Source organism: Aythya ferina, assembly GCF_964211825.1.
Source record: "Aythya ferina genome assembly, contig: HAP1_SCAFFOLD_477, whole genome shotgun sequence".
Classification (NCBI taxonomy): domain Eukaryota; kingdom Metazoa; phylum Chordata; class Aves; order Anseriformes; family Anatidae; genus Aythya; species Aythya ferina.
In genome coordinates this window covers 1-20379 of record NW_028181109.1, presented here as the reverse complement: position 1 = coordinate 20379, position 20379 = coordinate 1, and the positions used below count along the sequence as shown (strand labels likewise).

Below are 20379 nucleotides of genomic sequence, written 5' to 3'. Positions count from 1 at the left end.
GTGGCGGCGCTCTGGGCGGCGGCTCTCCGTGGCCGGAAGCGGAAGCGGCGCTATGCGGAAGTGCCGCGCCGTTGCCGGGCAGGTGCCACCATGGCAGCGCCGGGGGGGGGCGGCGGCGGCGGCGAGAAACCGGCGGCGGTGACAGGTGGGGAGGGGGCGTTAATTAGGGGCTGGGGGTGTTAATTAGGGTGTGGGGGTGTTAATTGGGGGCTGGGGGTGTTAATTGGGGTGTGGGGGGCGTTAATTGGGGCATTGGGGGGCTACGGGGGGGGTTGGGGCCTACTGGGGCCTATGGGGGGCTACTGGGGGGCTATGGGGGGCTATGGGGGGGCTGTTGGGGCCTGTGGGGGGCGTTAAGGCCGTTATAGGGGGCGTTGGGGGGGGCTATGGAGGTGTTGGGGGGCTTTGAGGGGTATTAAGGGGGCTCTGGGGGGGGGTTGAGGGGCTTTGGGGGCATTAAGGGGGTCGTGGGGGGCTTTAGGGGCCTTTGGGGTGCTTTGGGGGGGTTATGAGGGGCTTTGGGGGGCATCAAGGGGGTTATGGGGGGCATCAGGGGGGATATGGAGGTGTTGGGGGCCGTTAGGGGGGTAATGAGGGGCTTTGGGGCATTAAGGGGGTCGTGGGGGGCATTAAGGGGGCTTTGGGGGGGTTACAAGGGGCTTTGGGGGTATTAAGGGGGCTTTGGGGGCCTTTGGGGGCACTAAGGGGGCTTTGGGGGGCATTAAGGGGGCATTAAAGGGGTTATGGGGGCATTAGGAGGGCTTTGGGGGGGTTATGAGGGGCTTTGGGGGGCATTAAGGGGGTTATGGAGGCATTAAGGGGGCTTGGGGGGGTTATGAGTGTTTTTGGGGGGGATATGAGGGGCTTTGGGGGGGTTATGAGGGGCTTTGGGGGGGCATTAAGGGGGCTTGGGGGGGGTTATGAGTGTCTTTGGGGGGCATTAGGGGTGCTTTGGGGGGGATATGAGGGGCTTTGGGGGGGTTATGAGGGGCTCTGGGGGGCATTAAGGGGCCTTTGGGAGGCATTAGGGGGCCTTTAGGGTGCACTGGAGGGCTGTGGGGTGGCTGTGGGTCCCGTGGGGGTCCCTTGGGGGTCCCTTAGGGTGGCTGTGGGTCCCTTGGGGTGGTCGTGGGCCCTGTGGGGGTCCCGTGGGGCTGTTGTGGGGCATCTGTGAGTCCCGTGGGGGTCCCGTGGGGGTCCTGTGGGGCACGAGGGGTGGCTGTGGGTCCTGGGGGGGTCCCATGGGGGTCCCATGGGGCTGTTTTGGGGCATCTGTGGGGCACAAGGAGTGGCTGTGGGTCCCATATGGTGGTCATGGGGTCACTGTGGGGCACGAGGGGTGGCCGTGGGTCCCATGGGGGTCCCGTGGGGGTCCTGTGGGGCACGAGGGGTGGCTGTGGGTCCTGGGGGGGTCCCGTGGGGGTCCCATGGGGCTGTTTTGGGGCATCTGTGGGGCACAAGGAGTGGCTGTGGGTCCCATATGGTGGTCATGGGGTCACTGTGGGGCACGAGGGTTGGCTGTGGGGTGGCTGTGGGTCCCTTGGGGGTCCTGTGGGGGTCCCTTAGGGTGGTCGTGGGCCCTGGGGGGGTCCCGTGGGGGTACCATGGGGCTGTTTTGGGGCATCTGTGGGGCACAAGGGGTGGTTTTGGGTCCCATATGGTGGTCATGGGGTCACTGTGGGGCACGAGGGGTGGCTGTGGGTCCTGTGGGGGTCCTGTGGGGGTCCCTTAGGGTGGTCTTGGGTCCTGTGGGGGTCCCGTGGGGCTGTTGTGGGGCACAAGGGGGTCCCGTGGGGCACCTTTGGGGCACGAGGGGTGGCTGTGGGTCCCGTGGGGGTCCCGTGGGGCACGAGGGGTGGCTGTGGGTCCTGGGGGGGTCCCGTGGGGGTCCCATGGGGCTGTTGTGGGGCATCTGTGGGGCACAAGGAGTGGCTGTGGGTCCCATATGGTGGTCACGGGGTCACAAGGGCTGGCTGTGGGTCCCTTGGGGGTCCCGTGGGGGTCCCTACGGCTCCGTGCCGACCCCCCCCCGTGCCCCCCCCCAGGCTCGCGGCGGGTGAAGTACGCCAGCCTGGGGGTGCTGGTGGTGCAGAACGCCTCGCTGGTGCTCAGCATCCGCTACGTGCGCACCCTGCCGGGGGCTCGCTTCCTGCCCACCACCGCCGTGGTGCTGGCCGAGGCCCTCAAGGGCTGCGCCTGCGCCCTGCTGCTGCTGCTGCAGCACCGAGGTGAGGGGGGGGGGGTTTGGGGGGGGGCTGGGGGGGATTTGGGGGGGATTTGGGGGTGATATGGGGGGTTTGGGGGGGATGTGGGGGGATTTGGGGGGGTTATTGGGGGTGATATGGGGGGTTTGGGGGGATTTGGGGGTGATATGGGGGGTTTGGGGGGGATGTGGGGGGAGTTGGGGGTGATATGGGGGGTTTGGGGGGGAGTTGGGGGTTTTGGGGGTGATATGGGGGGGATTTGGGGGGTTTTGGGGGTGATATGGGGGGTTTGGGGGGAGTTGGGGGTGATATGGGGGGTTTGGGGGGGATGTGGGGGGAATTGGGGGGGTTTGGGGGGGATTTGGGGGGGTTTGGGGGTGATATGGGGGGTTTGGGGGGGGTCTGGGGGGGATATGGGGGTGATATGGGGGGTTTGGGGGGAATATGGGGGTGATATGGGGGGTTTGAGGGGGATGTGGGGGGATTTGGGGGGGTTATTGGGGGTTTGGGGGGGATGTGGGGGTGATATGGGGGGATTTGGGGGAGATATGGGGGGGTTGGGGGGGATTTGGGGGTGATATGGGGGGATATGGGGGTGATATGGGGGGGTTTGGGGGTGATATGGGGGGTTTGGAGGGGTATTGGGGGGATATGGGGGTGATATGGGGGCAATATGGGGGGTTTGGGGGGGTATCTGGGGGTTTGGGGGTGATGGGGGGGATTTGGGGGGGTTATGGGGGGGTTAGGGACGATATGGGGGGGATTGGGGGGGCTTTAGGGGTGTTATCAGGGAGTTTGGGGGGGTTATGGGGGAGTTAGGGGGATTACGGGGGGGGTTGGGGGGGATTTGGGGGGGATTCGGGGGGAGTTGGGGGTGATATGGGGGGGTTATGGGGGGTTTGGGGGGGTTATGGGGGGAATTGGGGGGGATGTGGGGGGGTTTGGGGGTGATATGGGGGGGTTATGGGGGGATTTGGGGGTGTTATCAGGGAGTTTGGGGGGGTTATGGGGGAGTTAGGGGGATTATGGGGGGGGTTGGGGGGGATGTGGGGGGGTTTGGGGGGGTTGGGGGAGTTTTGGGGGGCATTTGGGGGTGATATGGGGCAGTTGGGGGGGTTATTAGGGGGTTGGGGGGGGCGTTATGGAGGCATTATGGGGGGGTTGGGGGTGGTTGGGGGGCGTTATGGGGGGGTTGGGGGGTGCTATGGGGGGTTTGGGGGGGCCCTTGGGGACCCGGGGGGGCCCTTTGAGGAAATGGGGAGCCCCTTTAGGGACCCGGGGGGGCACTTTAGGGACACGGGGGGGCTCTTAGGGACCGGGGGGGGGGAATTTGACCCCCCCTACCCCCCCCTTCCTTATTAACCCCCCCCCAAAAAATAATTTTGCAGGCAGCGTCCGGCAGCTGCTGGCGACCCTGCAGGAGGCTGGGGGGGCGCGGGGGGGGGACACGCTGCGCCTGGCCGTGCCCTCCCTGGTGTACACCCTGCAGAACAACCTCCAGTACGTCGCCATCTCCAACCTGCCCGCGGCCACTTTCCAGGTGGGGGGGGCACTGGGAGCACTGGGAGGCACTGGGAGGCACTGGGGGGGTCGGGGAGGGGCGTGTGGGGGCAGCCCAGGGGGGGTGTTTTGGGGATTTGGGGGTCCTGCATTGTGGTTTGGGGGTTTTGGGGGTCCCTGCCCGTGGCCACCTTCCAGTGGGGGGGGCACTGGGAGCACTGGGAGGCACTGGGGGGGGCTGGGGGGGGGCGTGGGGGGGGCCCAGGGGGGTGTTTTGGGGATTTGGGGGTCCTGCATTGTGGTTTGGGGGTTTTGGGGGTCCCTGCTTGCGGCCACCTTCCAGTGGGGGGGGCACTGGGAGCACTGGGAGGCACTGGGGGGGTCGGGGAGGGGGTGTGGGGGGGGCCCGGGGGGGTGTTTTGGGGGATTTGGGGGGGGTATGGGGGGCCTGTATTGTGGTTCAGGGGTTTTGGGGGTCCCTAAAGGCTTTGGGGGGGGGAAAGACCCCCGGGGGGGTCTTCAAAGCATTTGGGGGGGTCTTCAAAGCACTTGGGGGGGGTAAAGCCCCCTGGGGGGGGGTCTTCAAAGCCTCCTGGGGGGGCTTAAAGCTCCCCCGGGGGGGTCTTCAAAGCTCCCTGGGGGGGTCCCCAAAGGCTTGGGGTGGTCCTCAAAGCACCTGGGGGGGGTCTTCAAAGCCAACACGCCCTGATACCCCCCCCCCAAACACCCCCAATGACCCACCCACGCCGTAATTGCCCCCCCAGGTCACCTTCCAGCTTAAGATCCTGACCCCTCCCCATATCCCCATGCCCCCAAATGCCCCGATATCCCCCCCAAACGCCCCGATACCCCCCACAAACACCCCCAGTGACCCCCCCACCCCCTAATTGCCCCCCCAGGTCACCTTCCAGCTGAAGATCCTGACCCCTTGTCATGTCCCCATGCCCCCAAATGCCCTGATATAACCCCAGATGCCCCGATATCCCCCCCAAACGCCCCGATACCCCCCCCAAACACCCCCAATGACCCCCCCACGCCCTAATTGCCCCCCCCCAGGTCACCTACCAGCTGAAGATCCTGACCCCTCCCCATATCCCCATGCCCCCAAATGCCCCGATATCCCCCGATATCCCCCGATATCCCCCGATATCCCCCCCAAACGCCCCGATATCCCCCGATATCCCCCCCCAAACGCCCCGATACCCCCCCCAAACACCCCCAGTGACCCCCCCACCCCCTAATTGCCCCCCCAGGTCACCTTCCAGCTGAAGATCCTGACACCTCCCCATATCCCCATGCCCCCAAATGCCCCGATATCCCCCAATATCCCCCGATATCCCCCCCAAACGCCCCGATATCCCCCCCCAAACGCCCCGATACCCCCCCCAAACACCCCCAGTTACCCCCCCACGCCCTAATTGCCCCCCCCAGGTGATGTACCAGCTGAATATCCTGACCCCTTGTCATATCCCCATGCCCCCAGATGCCCCGATATCCCCCAATATCCCCCGATATCCCCCCCAAACGCCCCGATATCCCCCGATATCCCCCCCCAAACGCCCCGATACCCCCCCCAAACACCCCCAATGACCCCCCCACCCCCTAATTGCCCCCCCCCAGGTCACCTACCAGCTGAAGATCCTGACCACGGCCCTGTTCTCGGTGCTGCTGCTGGGCACGTCGCTGTCCCGCCTGCAGTGGTTCTCGCTCGCCCTCCTCTTCGCCGGGGTGGCCCTGGTGCAAGCCGAGCAGGTCCGGACGGTGCCGGGGGGGGCCGAAAACCCCGAAACCCACCCCGAAACCCCCCCCCAAAATTACCTGACGGGGCTGGCGGCCGTGGGGGCGTCCTGCCTGTCCTCGGGCTTCGCCGGCGTCTACTTCGAGCGGCTCCTCAAGACCTCGGGGGGCTCCATTTGGGTGCGCAACCTCCAACTGGGGGCGGTGGGCACGGCGGTGGGGCTGGCGGCCATGCTAGCCGCCGAGGGCCGGGCGGTGGCCACCGTGGGCTTCTTCCACGGCTACAGCCCGGCCGTGTGGGCGGTGGTCCTCAACCAGGCGGCCGGGGGGCTACTGGTGGCCGTGGTGGTCCGCTACGCCGATAACATCCTCAAAGGGTTCGCCACCGCGCTCTCCATCTTGGCCTCCGCCGTGGCCTCGGCGCAACTTTTCGGCTTTCGCCCCCGGGGGGCTTTCGTGGCCGGCACCGCCATGGTGTTGGGGGCCGTGTATCTCTACGGGAGACCCCCCCGGGGCGCTACGAGGACCCCCGGGGGTGGTGGTGGTGGAGGAGGAGGAGGAGGAGGAGGAGGAGGAGGGACGGAGGATGCGGGGCCGGGACACGGCGGCAAGTCAGTGGGGGCGGCGTGACGGGGAGGGGAAGGGAAGGGAGGAGGGGGAGGGCGCCGAAAGGGGGGTGGAGGTGGAGAGGTTGGGGTGGAGAACCCAAAGTTGGGGGGGGTTGGGGGGTGGAGAACCCGAAAGTTGGGGTTTTTGGGTGGTGGAGAACCCGAAAGTTGGGTTTTTTGGTGGTGGAGAATGCGAAAGTTGGGTTTTTGGGTGGTGGAGACCCAAAAGTTGGGTTTTTGGGTGGTGGAGAACCCAAAAGTTGGGTTTTTGGGTGGTGGAGAGACGAAAGTTGAGGTTTTTTTTGGTGGTGGAGACCCAAAAGTTGGGTTTTTGGGTGGTGGAGAACCCAAAAGTTGGGTTTTTGGGTGGTGGAGAACCCAAAAGTTGGTTTTTCAGGTGGTGGAGAACCCAAACGTTGGGTTTTTCAGGTGGTGGAGACCCAAAAGTTGGGTTTTTGGATGGTGGACACCCAAAAGTTGGGGTTTGTAGGGCAATAGAAGACCCCAAAGTTGGGTTTTTGGATGGCAGAAGACCCCAATGTTGGGTTTTTGGGTGGTGAAGACCCCAAAAGTTGGGTTTTTGGGTGGCGGAGAACCCAATGTTGGGGTTTGTAGGGCAATGGAAGATCCCAACGTTGGGTTTTTGGGTGGTGGAGACCCCAAAAGTTGGGTTTTTTGGTGGTGGGGAACCCGAAAGTTGGGTTTTTGGGTGGTGGAGACCCAAAGGTTGGGTTTTTGGGTGGTGGAGAACCCAAAGGTTGGGTTTTTTGGGTGGTGGAGACCCAAAAGTTGGGGTTTGTAGGGCAATAGAAGACCCCAAAGTTGGGTTTTTGGATAGCAGAAGACCCCAACGTTGGGTTTTTGGGTGGTGGAGACCCCAAAAGTTGGGTTTTTGGTTAGTGGGGACCCCAAAAGTTGGGTTTTTCAGTGGTGGAGAACCCAAAAGTTGGGTTTTTGGATGGTGGACACCCAAAAGTTGGGGTTTGTAGGGCAATAGAAGACCCCAACGTTGGCTTTTTTGGGTGGTGTAGACCCCAAAAGTTGGGTTTTTGGGTTGTGGAGAGCCCAAAAGTAGGGATTTTTGGGTGGTGGAGACCCAAAGATTGGGGTTTTTTGTGCAGTGGAGACTCAAAAGTTGGCTTTTTTGGGTGGTATAGACCCAAAAGTTGGGGTTTTTGAGTGGTGTAGACCCAAAAGTTGGGGTTTGTAGGGCAATGGAAGATCCCAACGTTGGGTTTTTGGGTGGTGGAGACCCCAAAAGTTGGGTTTTTGGGTGTTGGAGAGCCAAAAGTTGAGGTTTTTGGGTAGTGGAAGACCCCGAAGTTGCTTTTTTTGGGTGTTGGGACCCCAACTTTGGGGTTTTTTTGGGTGTTGGACCCCCAACTTTGGGTTCTTTTGGGTGGTGGAGGAGGCGCTGGGGTTGGTGGGGTGGTGGAGCCCCCAAAATTGGGGGTTTTTGGGTGGTGGAGCCCCCAAAATTGGGGGTTTTTGGGTGGTGGCGGCCCCAAAATTGGGGTTTTTGGGTGGTGGAGACCCCAAAATTGGGGGTTTTGGGGGGTGAAGGCCCCCATTTTTTATTTTTTTTTGGGCGAGAAAGGAGATTTTGGTGTTTTTTTGGTGGTGGAGCCCCCAAAATTGGGGTTTTTGGGTGGTGGACCCCCCAAAATTGGGGATTTTGGGGATGGAGCCCCCAAAATTGGCCCCACAGTCCCTGGGGGGGGGGGGAGGCTCGTTAGGGGGCGACCCCTTAATTAGCGGGACGAGGGGGGGGAGGGGTGACTAACCCCACCTCACCGGGCTGTAAATATTTTATAGGGGCGGGGGGGGGGGGACAGGGAGGGGGGGGGGCACGGCGCGTTTTTACCCGCGGATTGGGGCTAATAAAGGCGGATTTGGTTAACGGCTGCGTGCTGGGGGGGGCGGGGGGGGCACTAACCCCACTAACGCCGTCGGGGGGACCCCCGGGGGGACCCCAGGGCCCTATAGGAGCTGTAGGGACCCCCAGGAGACCCTATAGGAGCCGTGGGGGGGGGGTCCTATAGGGGCCATAGGGAACCCCCAAGGCCCTATAGGATCCATAAGGGACCCCATAGAAGCCATGGGGAGCCCTATAGAATCCATAGGGGACCCCATAGAAGCCATTGGGGGGCCCTATAGGAGCCCTAGGGAACCCCCAAAGCCCTATAGAAGCCATAGGGGACCCTATAGAAGCCCTGGGGACCCCATGGGGGCCCTATAGAAGCTATAGGGGGCCCCTATAGGAGCCCTGGGGACCCTATGGGGCCCTCTAGAAGCCATGGGGGGCCCTATAGGAGCCCTGGGGACCCCATGGGGCCCTCTAGAAGCTATAGGGTTCCTATAGGAGCCCTCAGCCCCGGGGTCTCTCTCTCTTGCAGGTCTCCCTCCAAGGACAAGGGCTCCTGATGGGACTGGACACCCCCGCCCCCCCCTCCCGGGCCCTATAGGGGCCGTATGGACCCCTCCACACACCCCCCTCCCGCGCCCTATAGGAGCCACACGGACTCCCCTGTACCTTATAGGGGCCATATGGGCTCCCCTGTGCCTATAGGGGCCATATGGGTTCCCTGTGCCCAATAGGGTCCGTATGGGTCTCCTGTGCCCTATAGGGGCCCTATAGAGCCCTGATCCCCTATATAACCCATAGGGACCCCCTGTACCCTATATAACCCATACAGACTCCCAGTGCCCTATAGGGTCTATATGGACCTCCTGTGCCCTTTAGGGGCCCTATAGAGCCCTGCTCCCATATATAACCCATATTGACCCCCTGTACCCTATAGGGTCTATATGGACCTCCTGTGCCCTATAGGGGCCATATAGAGTCTCGGTCCCCTATATAACCCCATATGGCCCCCCTGGACCCTATATAACCCATATGGATTTCCCATGCCCTGTAGGGTTTGTATGGACCTCCTGTGCCCTATAGGGGCCCTATAGAGCTCCGGTCCCCTATATAACCCCATATGGGCCCCCTGTACCCTATAGACTCTATATGGACCCCCTGTACCCTATATAACCCATATGGCCCCCCTGCACCCTATATAACCCATACGGACTCCCCGTGCCCTATAGGGTCTATATGGCCCCCCTGGACCCTATATAACCCATGTGGACCCCCTGGACCCTATATAACCCCATATGGCCCCCTTGGACCCTATATAATCCATATGGCCCCCTCTGCACCCTATATAACCCATGTGGACTCCCCGTGCCCTATAGGGCCGTGTGCCCCCCCCCCCCCGTGCCCTATAGGGCCATACGGCCCCCACCCCACCCCCTATAGGGCCTTCACCCGGTCCTATAGGGTCTCTGTACCCCCCTCCCCCCCCCCCCCCCCCCATGCGCGTTTCGGGTGTAATTCCCACGATTTCGGCGCCCGACAGCAACACGGAGCCGGCACCCAGCGAGCGGAGCCTTTACTGGGGGTTGGGGGGGGGGGTTCCCAGTACCTCCCAGTACCTCCCAGTACCTCCCAGTACCCCCCCCTCAGCGCAGCAGGCGGGCCAGCAGCCAGCAGCCCAGTGTCACCCAGTGGCTGGCCCAGTGCAGCTCCGACCACTTGCGGATGGTGTAGGACATCCCGTAGCCCTGGGGGGGGGGGAAAAATTAGTGGGGGGGGGTCCCAAAAATCCCCTGAACCCCCCCGAAATCACCCCATAACACCCCAAAAAATTTGAGCCCCCCAGGATATCCCAAAACCCTGAAAGGGACCCCAAAAATCCTCTGATCCCCCCCACAAGGACATCCCGTAGCCCTGGGGGGGGGAAAAATTAGTGGGGGGGGTCCCAAAAATCCCCTGAACCCCCCCAAAATCACCCCATAACCCCCCAAAAAAATTTGAGCCCCCCAGGATATCCCAAAGCCCTGGGGGGGCCCCAAAAAAACCCTGACCCCACTCCCCAAGGACACCCCGTAGCCCTGGGGGGGGGGGAAAAATTAGTGGGGGGGGGTCCCAAAAATCCCCTGACCCCCCCCCAAAATCACCCCATAACACCCCCAAAAATTTGAGCCCCCCAGGATGTCCCAAAGCCCAGGGGGGACCCCAAAATCCCTGCCCCCCCCCCCCGGGAGGGGTCACCGTCCCCATTTTGGGGGTTTCTGTCCCCATTTTGGGGGTGTCAATTTTTGTGGGGTCGGTTTTTGGGGTCAGTTTTGGGGGGGTCAGGTTTTTGGGTCATTTTTTTGGGGTTGCCAATTTTTGTGGGGTCCGATTTTGGGGTCGTTTTTCGGGTCATTTTTTTGGGGTTGCCTTTTTGGGGTCAGCGTTTCGGGGGGGTCCCTTTTTGGGGTCCCTTTTTGGGGTCCCTTTTTGGGGTCCCTTTTTGGGGTCATTTCTTTGGAGTTGCCAATTTTTTTGGGGTCACTTTTTGGGGTCGTTTTTCGGGTCATTTTTTGAGGTGCCTTTTTGGGGTTGTAAATTTTTGTGGGGTCGGTTTTTGGGGTCATTTTTTGGGGCAGTTTTTTAGGGTCACTTTTTGGGGTCAGCGTTTTGGGGTCAATTTTTAGGGTCACTTTTTAGGGTCTCTTTTTGGGGTCATTTTTTTGGGGTTGCCAATTTTTCTGCAGTCTATTTTTGGGGTCGTTTTTTGGGGCATTTTTTTAGGGTGCCTTTTTGGGGTCGGGGTTTTGGGGGGGTCAGTTTTGGGGTCACTTTTTGGGGTCACTTTTTAGGGTCCCTTTTTGGGGTTACTTTTTGGGGTCATTTCTTTGGGGTTGCCAATTTTTGTGGGGTCCTTTTTTGGGTCATTTTTTTGGGGTGCCTTTTTTGGGTCAGCATTTTGGGGTCACTTTTTGGGGTCCCTTTTTTGGGGTCAGTTTTTTGGGGTCAGTTTTTGGGGTCAGCGTTTTGGGGTCCCTTTTTTGGGGTTGCCAATTTTTGTGGTGTCCGTTTTTGGGGTCTGATTTTGGGGTCGTTTTTAGGGTCATTCTTTTGGGGTGCCTTTTTGGGGTCAGCGTTTTGGGGGGGTCACTTTTTGGGGTCACTTTTTGGGGTCCCTTTTTGGGGTCATTTCTTTGGGGTTGCCAATTTTTTTGGGGTCTGTTTTTGGGGTCATTTTTTGGGGCAGTTTTTTAGGGTCCCTTTTTGGGGTCCCTTTTTGGGGTCCCTTTTTGGGGTCCCTTTTTGGGGTCATTTCTTTGGGGTTGCCAATTTTTGTGCGGTCCATTTTTGGGGTCCTTTTTTGGGGCCGTTTTTTGGGGTGCCTTTTTGGGGTCGGCATTTTGGGGGGGTCAGTTTTGGGGTCCCTTTTTGGGTTCACTTTTTTGGGGTTGCCAATTTTTGTGGGTTCACTTTTTGGGGTCCCTTTTTGGGGTCATTTCTTTGTGGTTGCCAATTTTTGTGGTGTCCGTTTTTGGGGTCTGATTTTGGGGTCGTTTTTAGGGTCATTCTTTTGGGGTGCCTTTTTGGGGTCAGCGTTTTGGGGGGGTCACTTTTTGGGGTCACTTTTTGGGGTCCCTTTTTGGGGTCATTTCTTTGGGGTTGCCAATTTTTTTGGGGTCCGTTTTTGGGGTCATTTTTTGGGGTCGTTTTTCGGGTCATTTTTTTGGGGTGCCTTTTTGGGGTCAGCGTTTTGGGGGGGTCACTTTTTGAGGTCACTTTTTGGGGTCCCTTTTTAGGGTCCCTTTTTAGGGTCCCTTCTTTGGGGTTGTAAATTTTTGTGGGGTCGGTTTTTGGGGTCGTTTTTTGGGGCAGTTTTTTAGGGTCCCTTTTTGGGGTCCCTTTTTGGGGTCATTTCTTTGTGGTTGCCAATTTTTGTGGGGTCCATTTTTGGGGTCGTTTTTTGGGGTGCCTTTTTGGGGTCAGCGTTTTGGGGGGGTCACTTTTTGGGGTCACTTTTTAGGGTCCCTTTTTGGGGTCATTTCTTTGGGGTTGCCAATTTTTTTGGGGCCGTTTTTTGGGGTGCCTTTTTGGGGTCGGGGTTTCGGGGGGGTGTATTTTGGGGCCCCCACCTGCTCCTCGATGGCGTCGTCGGCCTCGATGTCGAAGAGGGCCCCCAGGTACGCGAGGTGCAGCAGCGCCAGCGCCCCCAGCGCCGCGTTCAGGCCCCGCACCCACAGCGCCTGGGGGGGGGGGGACGACACAGATTTTTGGGACCCCCCCCCCAAAAAAAAACAGGACCCCCCCAAAAAAAAACAGGACCCCAAAAAACCCCGGGACACCCCCCCAGGACCCCAAAACCCCCCCTCAAATCGCCCAGGACCCCTTCAGCCCCCCCAAAACCCCCCCATGACCCCCCCCCAGACCCCAGAACCCCATAAAACTCCCCAGGACCCCCCCCAGGGACCCCCCAAGCCCCCCAGGACACCCAAACCCCCCCCAGACCCCCCAACCCCCTCCCAGGACCCCCATAACCCCCCCAGACACCCCATAAACCCCCCAGGCCCCCTCCAGGACCACCATAACCCCCCCCCGGGACCCCACAAACCCCCCCAGGCCCTCCAAAACCCCTCCCAGGCCCCCCCCAGGGACCCCATAAATCCTCCAGGACCCCCCCAGGACCCCCAAACCCTCCCAGGGACCCCTCCAGGACCCCCAAGGCCCCCCCCAGAACCCCCAAAAACCCCTCGGCCCCCTCCAGGGACCCCATAAACCCCCCCAGGCACCCCCCAAACCACTCAGAGGACCCCCATAAACCCCCCAGGACCCCCCTAGGGACCCCATAAACCCCCCAGGCCCCCCAAAACCCCTCTCAGGACCCCCCCAAACCCCCCCAGGGACCCCATAAACTCCCCAGGACCCCCCCAACCCCCCACAGACCCCCCATAACCCCCCCCAGGACCCCCCCAGGACCCCATAAACCCCCCAGGCCCCCCAAAACCCCTCTCAGGACCCCCCCAAACCCCCCAGGACCCCCATAACCCCCCCAAGGCCCCCCCCAGGGACCCCATAACCCCCCCCAGGGACCCCCCCAGGACCCCCCCAGGACCCCCCCAGCCCCCCCCCAGCCCCCCACTCACGTCCTTGTTGCGGTGGGGGCAGCCGGGGGGGCAGCGCTTGGGCAGGACGCAGGCGTCAAAGATGGCGGCCAGGCGCTGCCGCAGCTCTGGGGCGGGGCCACATGGAGGGGGCGGGGCCACAGGGAGGGGGCGGGGTCAATCCAGGCCACGCCCATCGCCCGCAAGCCCCGCCCACCCACCGCGGGCCACGCCCACTGCGCCTCCAGCCCCTCGCCCCTCCCAGCAGTGCTCGGGGCAGCCCCGCCCACAAACCATAAGCCACGCCCCACACACAAATGCCACGCCCACAAACCCCAAGCCCCGCCCACACCCACTCGGACCCAAGCCCCGCCCATTTCCCCAAGCCCCTCCCACACCCACTGAGGCTCTTCCCACCATTCATCTCTAGCCCCGCCCGCTTCCCTCTAGCCCCGCCCACTGCCCCATGGCCACGCCCACTTCGTGTAGCCACGCCCCTTTTCTCCAGCCACGCACAGCTCTTTAGCCCCTCCTACTTCTTCAAGGCCACGCCCCCTTTTCCCACCTCCTGGCCCTTCCCCATTGCCCCGCCTGCTTCCCTATTGCCCCGCCCACTTCCCAATGGCCCCGCCCACATCCACCCAGCTCCACCCACTTCCATATCACCCCACCTCTTCTTTTCACCACGCCCTCTTTAGCCCCGCCCACTTTTCCTAGGCCACGCCCCCTTTCTCCCCACCCTGAAGCCTCCTGGCCCTTCCCTATCGCCCCGCCCACTTCCAACTGGCTCCACCCCTTTCCCATTGCCCCCACCCACTTCCACCTGACCACGCCCTTTTAGCCCCGCCCACTTTTATAGGCCACGCCCCCTTTCTCCACCCCTCTCCCCATCTTGAACCCTCCCGGCCCTTCCCCATCACCCCGCCCCCTCCCAACCGGCCCCACCCCTTTCCATTGGCCCCACCCCTTTCCCACTGGCCCCGCCCACTTCCCACTGGCCACGCCCACTTCCCACTAGCCCCGCCCCCGCCCTTAAAGGGCCAGCGCTCACGGTGCTCCACGTAGGTGATGAGGCCGAGGGAGAGCAGCACGGCCGCCAGGTGGAAGCTCAGGCCCTGGGAGGGAGGGGAACTGGTGTTACTGGGAGGAACTGGGAGGGACTGGGAGGGACTGGGAGGGGACTGGGGGCACTCACGTGCAGCAGGGCGCTGGCGGCGTAGGTGCCCAGCACGGCCGCGAAGGTGCCCAGGCGCCGGGCGGTCTGGAACACGTCTGGGGGGGCAGCGGGGGCTCCCAGTGCCTCCCAGTAACCGCCCAGTGCCTCCCAGTTACACCCCAGGAACCTCCCAGGGCCTCCCAGTAACACCCCATAACCGGCCAGTGCCTCCCAGTAACACCCCAGAATCTCCCGGGGCCTCCCAGTAACCTCTCCTGGCCTCCCAGTAACTGCCCAGTGCCTCCCAGTAACCGCCCAGTAACCTCCCAGAGCCTCCCAGTAAGCTCCCATCTATGTCCCATTGCTCCCATTCCCCTCCCAGTTTCCCCCAGCGCCCCCCAGCCTGCTCCCAGTTCACCCCAGTCCCTCCCAGTGCCCCCCAATCCCCCCCCAGTCCCTCCCAGTGCCTTTCCAGTCCCTCCCAGTTTCCCCCAGTTTCCCCCAGCCCCCTCCCAGTGCCCTCCAGTCCCCCCCCATCCCCTCCCAGCACCCCCAGCTCCCTCCCAGTCCCTCCCAGTGCCTCCCAATCCCCCCCAGACCCCTCCCAGCTTCCCCTAACCCCCTCCCAGCCCCTCCCCAGCCCCCTCCCAGTGCTCCCAGTATCCCCCAGCTCACAGGTGCGCAGCCAGCGGGCCATGGGCAGGTTCCAGTTGGTCACCACCTCGGCCATGGAGCGGGGCAGCTCCACGCGCAGCGGCCGCGCCACCGCCAGGTCCCTGCAGGACTCCCAGTCACCTCCCAGTCCCTCCCAGTCCCTCCCAGTACCCCCCCAGTTCACTTGTAACCCCGCTGTATCCCTCCCAGTTTCCTCATTACCCCCCTGTATCCCTCCCAGATCCCTCCCAGTACCCCCAGTACCTCCCCAGTTCCCACCAAATGCCCCCAGTCCCCTCCCATTACCCCCCAGTTCCCTCCCAGTCCCCTCCCAGTCCCCTCCCAGTTCCTCCCAGTACCCCCCCAGTTCCCTCGTTACCCTCCTGTATCCCTCCCAGTTTCCTCGTTACCCCCCTGTATCCCTCCCAGTTCCCTCCCAGTCCCTCCCAGTACCCCCCCAGTTCCCTCGTTACCCCCTTGCATCACTCCCAGTCCCCTCCCAGTACCCCCAGTACCCCCCTGTATGCCTCCCAGTTCCCTCCCAGTACCCCCAGTACGCCCCCAGTTCTCTCATTTACCCCCCTGTATCTCTCCCAGACCCCTCCCAGCGCTCCCAGTACCCCCCCAGCGTCCTCCAAATGCCCCCAGTACCCCCCCAGTCCCCCTCCCATTACCCCCCAGTCCCCTCCCAGTCCCCCCAGTACCCCCCCAGCGTCCTCCAAATGCCCCCATTACCCCCCCAGTCCCCTCCCAGTCCCTCCCAGCACCCCCAGTACCCCCCCAGCGTCCTCCAAATGCCCTCATTACCCCCCCAGTCCCCTCCCAGTCCCCTCCCAGTCCCTCCCAGTCCCCTCCCAGTCCCTCCCAGCACCCCCAGTATCTCCCCAGTTCCCACCAAATGCCCTCATTACCCCCCCAGTCCCCTCCCAGTCCCTCCCAGTCCCTCCCAGCACCCCCAGTACCCCCCCAGCGTCCTCCAAATGCCCTCATTACCCCCCAGTCCCCCCCCAGTCCCCTCCCAGTCCCTCCCAGTACCCCCAGTACCCCCCCAGCGTCCTCCAAATGCCCCCAGTACCCCCCCAGTCCCCTCCCATTACCCCCCAGTCCCCTCCCAGTCCCTCCCAGCACCCCCAGTATCTCCCCAGTTCCCACCAAATGCCCCCATTACCCCCCCAGTCCCCTCCCAGTTCCCTCCCAGTCCCTCCCAGCACCCCCAGTACCCCCCCAGCATCCTCCAAATGCCTCCATTACCCCCCCAGTCCCCTCCCAGTCCCTCCCAGTCCCTCCCAGCACCCCCAGTACCCCCCCAGCGTCCTCCAAATGCCCTCATTACCCCCCCAGTCCCCTCCCAGTCCCCTCCCAGTCCCTCCCAGTCCCCTCCCAGTCCCTCCCAGTAAGGACCCACCAGTGGAGGTGGTCGTGGTGCACGGAGGAGCCCGAGCCGGCCAGCGTGGCCGTGGCCTCGGAGAGGAAGGCGACGAAATAGTTGCTGAAGTGGAAGGAGAGCGCGCTCTCGTAGGCACGAAGCCACCTGTGGGAAGGGGGGGGGGCGTTTTTTGGGGGGGGCAGGGGGTGTATGGCCCCCCCCCCGGGTCCAAATCGCCCCCCCTTCAGGGTCTAGATCCAACCCCCGGGGTCTAAATCCAACCCCCGGGGTCCCAAATCCCCCCCCTGAGGGCCCAAATTCTCCCCAAATGGCCCCAAATCCCCCCCCCCCTTGATCAAAATTACCCCCCCCCGGATCTAAATCCCCCCCCCCACAATCTCAAATCCCCCCCCAGGGTCTAAATCCAACCCCCGGGGTCCCAAATGTTCCCTCTGCAGCCCCAAATCCCCCCTAAATGGCCCCAAATCCTACCCCCTTGACCCAAATTCCCCCCCCGGGGTCTAAATCCCCCCCCCCCCCACGATCCCAAATCCCCCCCCAAGGGCCCAAATCCCCCCCAAATGGCCCCAAATTCCTCCCAACCCCCCCCCCAAATCCCCCCAAACCCCCCCAAACCCCCCCCACCAACCGCCCCAAATCCCCCCAGGTGTCCCCAAAAGCCCCCCAACCCCCCCAAAACCCCCCCAAACCCCTCCCAATCCCTCCCAACCCTTCCCCAACCCCCCCCAAATTGCCCCAAGTGTCCCCAAAACCCCTTGAAACCCCCCCCCAAGTGTCCCCAAAATCCCAAAACCCCTCCAAACCCCCCAAAACCCTCCCCCAAACCCCCCAGCCTCCCCCAAATCCCCCCAAGTGTCCCCTAAACCCCTTGAAACCCCCCCAAGTGTCCCCAAAATCCCCAAACCCCCCCAAACCCCCCCAGCCTCCCCCAAATCCCGAGTGTCCCCAAAACCCCTTGAAACCCCCCCAAGTGTCCCCAAAATCCCAAAACCCCTCCAAACCCCCCAAAACCCTCCCCAAAACTCCCCCAGCCTCCCCCAAATCCCCCCAAGTGTCCTCAAACCCCCCCAAACCCCCCCAAGTGTCCCCCAAACCCCCCTAAAACCCCTTGAAACCCCCCAAATGTCTCCAAAATCCCCCCAAAACCCCCCCAAAAACCCCCCAACCTCCCCCAAACCCCCCCAAGTGTCCCCAAACTCCCCCCAAAACCCCCCAAGTGTCCCCAAAACCCCTTGAAACCCCCCAAATGTCTCCAAAATCCCCCCAACCCCCCCAAAACCCCCCAAAACTCCCCCAAAATCCCCCAACCCCTCCCCCAAATCCCTCTAAAACCCCCCCAAACTCCCCCAAAACCCCCTGAACCCCCCCAAAACCCCTCCAACCTCCCATTGACCCCCCCAAACCTCCCCCAAACCTCCCCCAAACTCCCCCAAATCCCCCCAACCCCTCCCCAAATCCCTCTAAGCCCCCCCAACCCCCAACCCCCCTGAACCCCCCAAAACCCCCCCAAACCCCCCCCAAAACCCCCTGAACCCCCCAAAACCCCCCCAAACCCCCCCAAAACCCCCTGAACCCCAAAACACCCCCAAACCCCCCCAAAACCCCCTGAACTTCCCCAAAAACCCCCCCAAAACCCCCCAAAACCCCCTGAACCCCCCCAAAACACCCCCCAAACCCCCCAAAACCCCTGAACCCCCCCAAAACCCCCCCAAACCCCCCCAAAACCCCCTGAACCCCCCAAAACACCCCCAAGCCCCCCCCAAAAAAAACCCTAAACCCCCCAAACCCCCCCCACAAGACCCCCCCTCACCTTGCCAGCACGCTCCTGTCCCCCGCAGCATCACCCCCAAAACCGAAAGAAACCACCCCAAAATAAATCCCTATCCAAAAAAGGGGGGGACACAAAGACCCCGGGGGGGGTCCAGGTCCCTCGGGGGGGGGTCTCGGGGTTGGGGGGGGCACTGACCGGTGTAGGGCGGGGGTCCCGTAGAGGGGGAGGAGGCAGGAGAAGAGGAAGGGGGCCAGGCAGGTGGACACCAGCAGGCACAGCGCCGCCAGCACCAGGCTGGATGCGGCCTTGCGAGCCCACGCCGCGCTCTGGGGGGGGGCAAAATTTGGGGGGGGGGGGAAATTTGGGGGAGGGGGGGGCGGAGGGGTAATGGGAAGGGGGAGACGGGAAGGTGGGGGGAGGAAGTGGGTGAGAAATGGGGATAATTGTCTCCGAATGGACCCAAATCGCCTCCAAATGGACCCAAATCTTCTCCAAATGGACCCAAATTCACCCAAAATTTCCTTAAATCCCCCCCAAATTTCCCTAACCCCCCCAAAATTGCTCAAATCCTCCCAAATGGCCCCAAATCCCCCCCAACCCCCCTCCAAACCCCTCCAACCCCCCCCAAACCCCCTCCAAACTCCCCCATATCCCCCTAACCCCCCCAAAGCCCCCCAAAACCCCCTTCAAATCCCCCCCAAATCTCCCCAACCCCCCCAAACCCCTCTAACCCCGCTAATCCCCCCCCAAATCCTCCCTTAACCCCCCCAAATCCCTCTAAAACCCACCCCAAATCCCCCCAAACCCCCTCCAACCCCCCCAAATCCCCCCCAAACCCCTCTAAACCCCCCCAGTCCCCCCCAAACCCCCTCCAACCCCCCCAAATCCCCTCCAAACCCCCTAAAATCCCCCCTTGACCCACCCACACCCCCACCAAGCCCCCTCTAAACCCCCCCTTGACCCCCCTCAAACCCCCCCAAATCCCCCCCAACCCTCTCCAACCCCCCCTTGACCTCCCAAACCCCTCCAAATCCCCCCCAAATCCCCTCCAACCCCCCCCTTAAACCCCCCACAACCCCCCCAAACCCCCTCCACCCCCCCCAAACCCTCCCAATCCCACTAAATCCCCCCCCAAATCCCCCCTTGACCCCCCCAAATCCCTCTAACTCCCCCCCAAATCCCCCCCAATTCCCTCTAAACCCCCCCAACCCCCCCAAACCCCCTCAAACCCCCCCAACTCCCCCCCAAAACCCCCCAAAACCCCCCCCAGACCCCCCCAAACCCCCTCCAACCCCCTCTAAACACCCCCAACCCCCCCCAACTCCCCCCCAAACCCCCCCAACTCCCCCCAAAACCCCCCCAGACCCCCCCAAACCCCCCCCCATTACCAGGGGGGGCCCCTCGACGGCCCTCAGGTAGGCCCCGAAGGGCTCCCAGGGCCCGAAGACGACGGAGGCGGGGGAGCAGAGGTAGCCCAGGACCTGCGCGGGGGTGGGCTCCGCGCCCCCCCCCTGCCCCCGGTCCAGGTCGAAGCCCAGGGACACGGCCTTCATCGCCACCACCATCTGAGCGCCTGGAGGGGGGGGGAAATTGGGGGGGTTAGGGGGGAAATTGGGGGGTTTGGGGGGGAAATTGGGGGGGTTAGGGGGGGAATTGGGGGGGTTTGGGGGGGAATTGGGGGGAAATCGGGGGGGTTAGGGGGGAAATTGGGGGGTTTGGGGGGGAATTGGGGGGGTTTGGGGGGGTTAGGGGGGAGCTAGAGGGGAAATTGGGGGGTTTGGGGGGGAATCAGGGGGAAATGGGGGGGTTTGGGGGGGAATTGGGGGGGTTAGGGGGGGGATTGGGGGATTTGGGGGGAAATTGGGGGGGAAATGGGGGGGTTAGGGGGGAAATCAGGGGGTTTGGGGGGGAATTGGGGGGGTTTGGGAGGGAATCAGGGGGAAATGGGGGGGTTAGGGGCAAACTGGGGGGGTTAGGGGGGAAATTGGGGGGTTTGGGGGGGAATCAGGGGGAAATGGGGGGGTTTGGGGGGAGATTGGGGGGGTTTGGGAGGGGTTAGGGGGGAAATCGGGGGGTTTGGGGGGGAATTGGGGGGAAATGGGGGGGTTTGGGGGAATTGGGGGGATTAGGGGGGAAATCGGGGGATTTGGGGGGGAAATCAGGGGGTTTGGGGGGAAATTGGGGGGGAATTGGGGGGGTTAGGGGGAAATCGGGGGGTTTGGGGGGGAATCAGGGGGAAATGCGGGGGTTAGGGGGGAAATCAGGGGGTTTGGGGGGGAATTGGGGGGGTTAGGGGGTGGTTTTGGGGGGAATGAGGGGTAGGGGGGGAATATGGGGGCGTGGGGGGGGAGAAAAGGGGGAAAATGGGGGCTGGGGGGGGAAATTGGGGGGGTTTGGGGGGGAAATGGGGGGGGTGGGGAGGATTG

At 62.8% G+C, this 20379-nt stretch overlaps 2 protein-coding genes across 2 annotated transcripts; one reads left to right on the top strand and one right to left on the bottom strand.

The window, feature by feature from the left end:
• Window positions 1-10: 10 nt before the first annotated feature.
• SLC35A2 (solute carrier family 35 member A2) lies at window positions 11-9474 on the top strand. Its single transcript, XM_084540361.1, has 5 exons — window positions 11-145; window positions 2046-2228; window positions 3593-3744; window positions 5325-6052; window positions 8446-9474. Exons 1-5 carry the CDS (start codon window positions 91-93, stop codon window positions 8471-8473), a joined length of 1146 nt encoding a protein of 381 aa, XP_084396487.1. The 5' UTR covers window positions 11-90; the 3' UTR covers window positions 8474-9474.
• Window positions 9470-19522, bottom strand: PORCN (porcupine O-acyltransferase). The gene is made up of 10 exons (XM_084540362.1): window positions 19342-19522; window positions 18149-18279; window positions 17993-18007; window positions 16201-16326; window positions 14817-14917; window positions 14181-14257; window positions 14037-14100; window positions 13028-13113; window positions 12020-12130; window positions 9470-9658 (listed from the first exon to the last, which is right to left on the bottom strand). The coding sequence occupies exons 1-10, from the start codon at window positions 19516-19518 to the stop codon at window positions 9557-9559; spliced, it is 990 nt and encodes a 329-aa protein (XP_084396488.1). The 5' UTR covers window positions 19519-19522; the 3' UTR covers window positions 9470-9556.
• Between the last annotated feature and the right edge of the window lie 857 nt (window positions 19523-20379).

Coding starts and splice junctions, on each gene's coding strand:
- SLC35A2 (XM_084540361.1), top strand. CDS start 91: ATGGCAGCGCCGGGGGGGGGCGGCGGCGGCGGCGAGAAACCGGCGGCG. Junction 3,745..5,324: donor TGCCCGCGGCCACTTTCCAG/GTGGGGGGGGCA, acceptor GCCCCCCCCCAG/GTCACCTACCAGCTGAAGAT. Junction 6,053..8,445: donor GGGCCGGGACACGGCGGCAA/GTCAGTGGGGGC, acceptor TCTCTCTTGCAG/GTCTCCCTCCAAGGACAAGG.
- PORCN (XM_084540362.1), bottom strand. CDS start 19,518: ATGGTGGTGGCGATGAAGGCCGTGTCCCTGGGCTTCGACCTGGACCGG. Junction 14,918..16,200: donor CACCACGACCACCTCCACTG/GTGGGTCCTTAC, acceptor GGAGTCCTGCAG/GGACCTGGCGGTGGCGCGGC. Junction 12,131..13,027: donor GCCCCCACCGCAACAAGGAC/GTGAGTGGGGGG, acceptor CCCCCCCCCCAG/GCGCTGTGGGTGCGGGGCCT.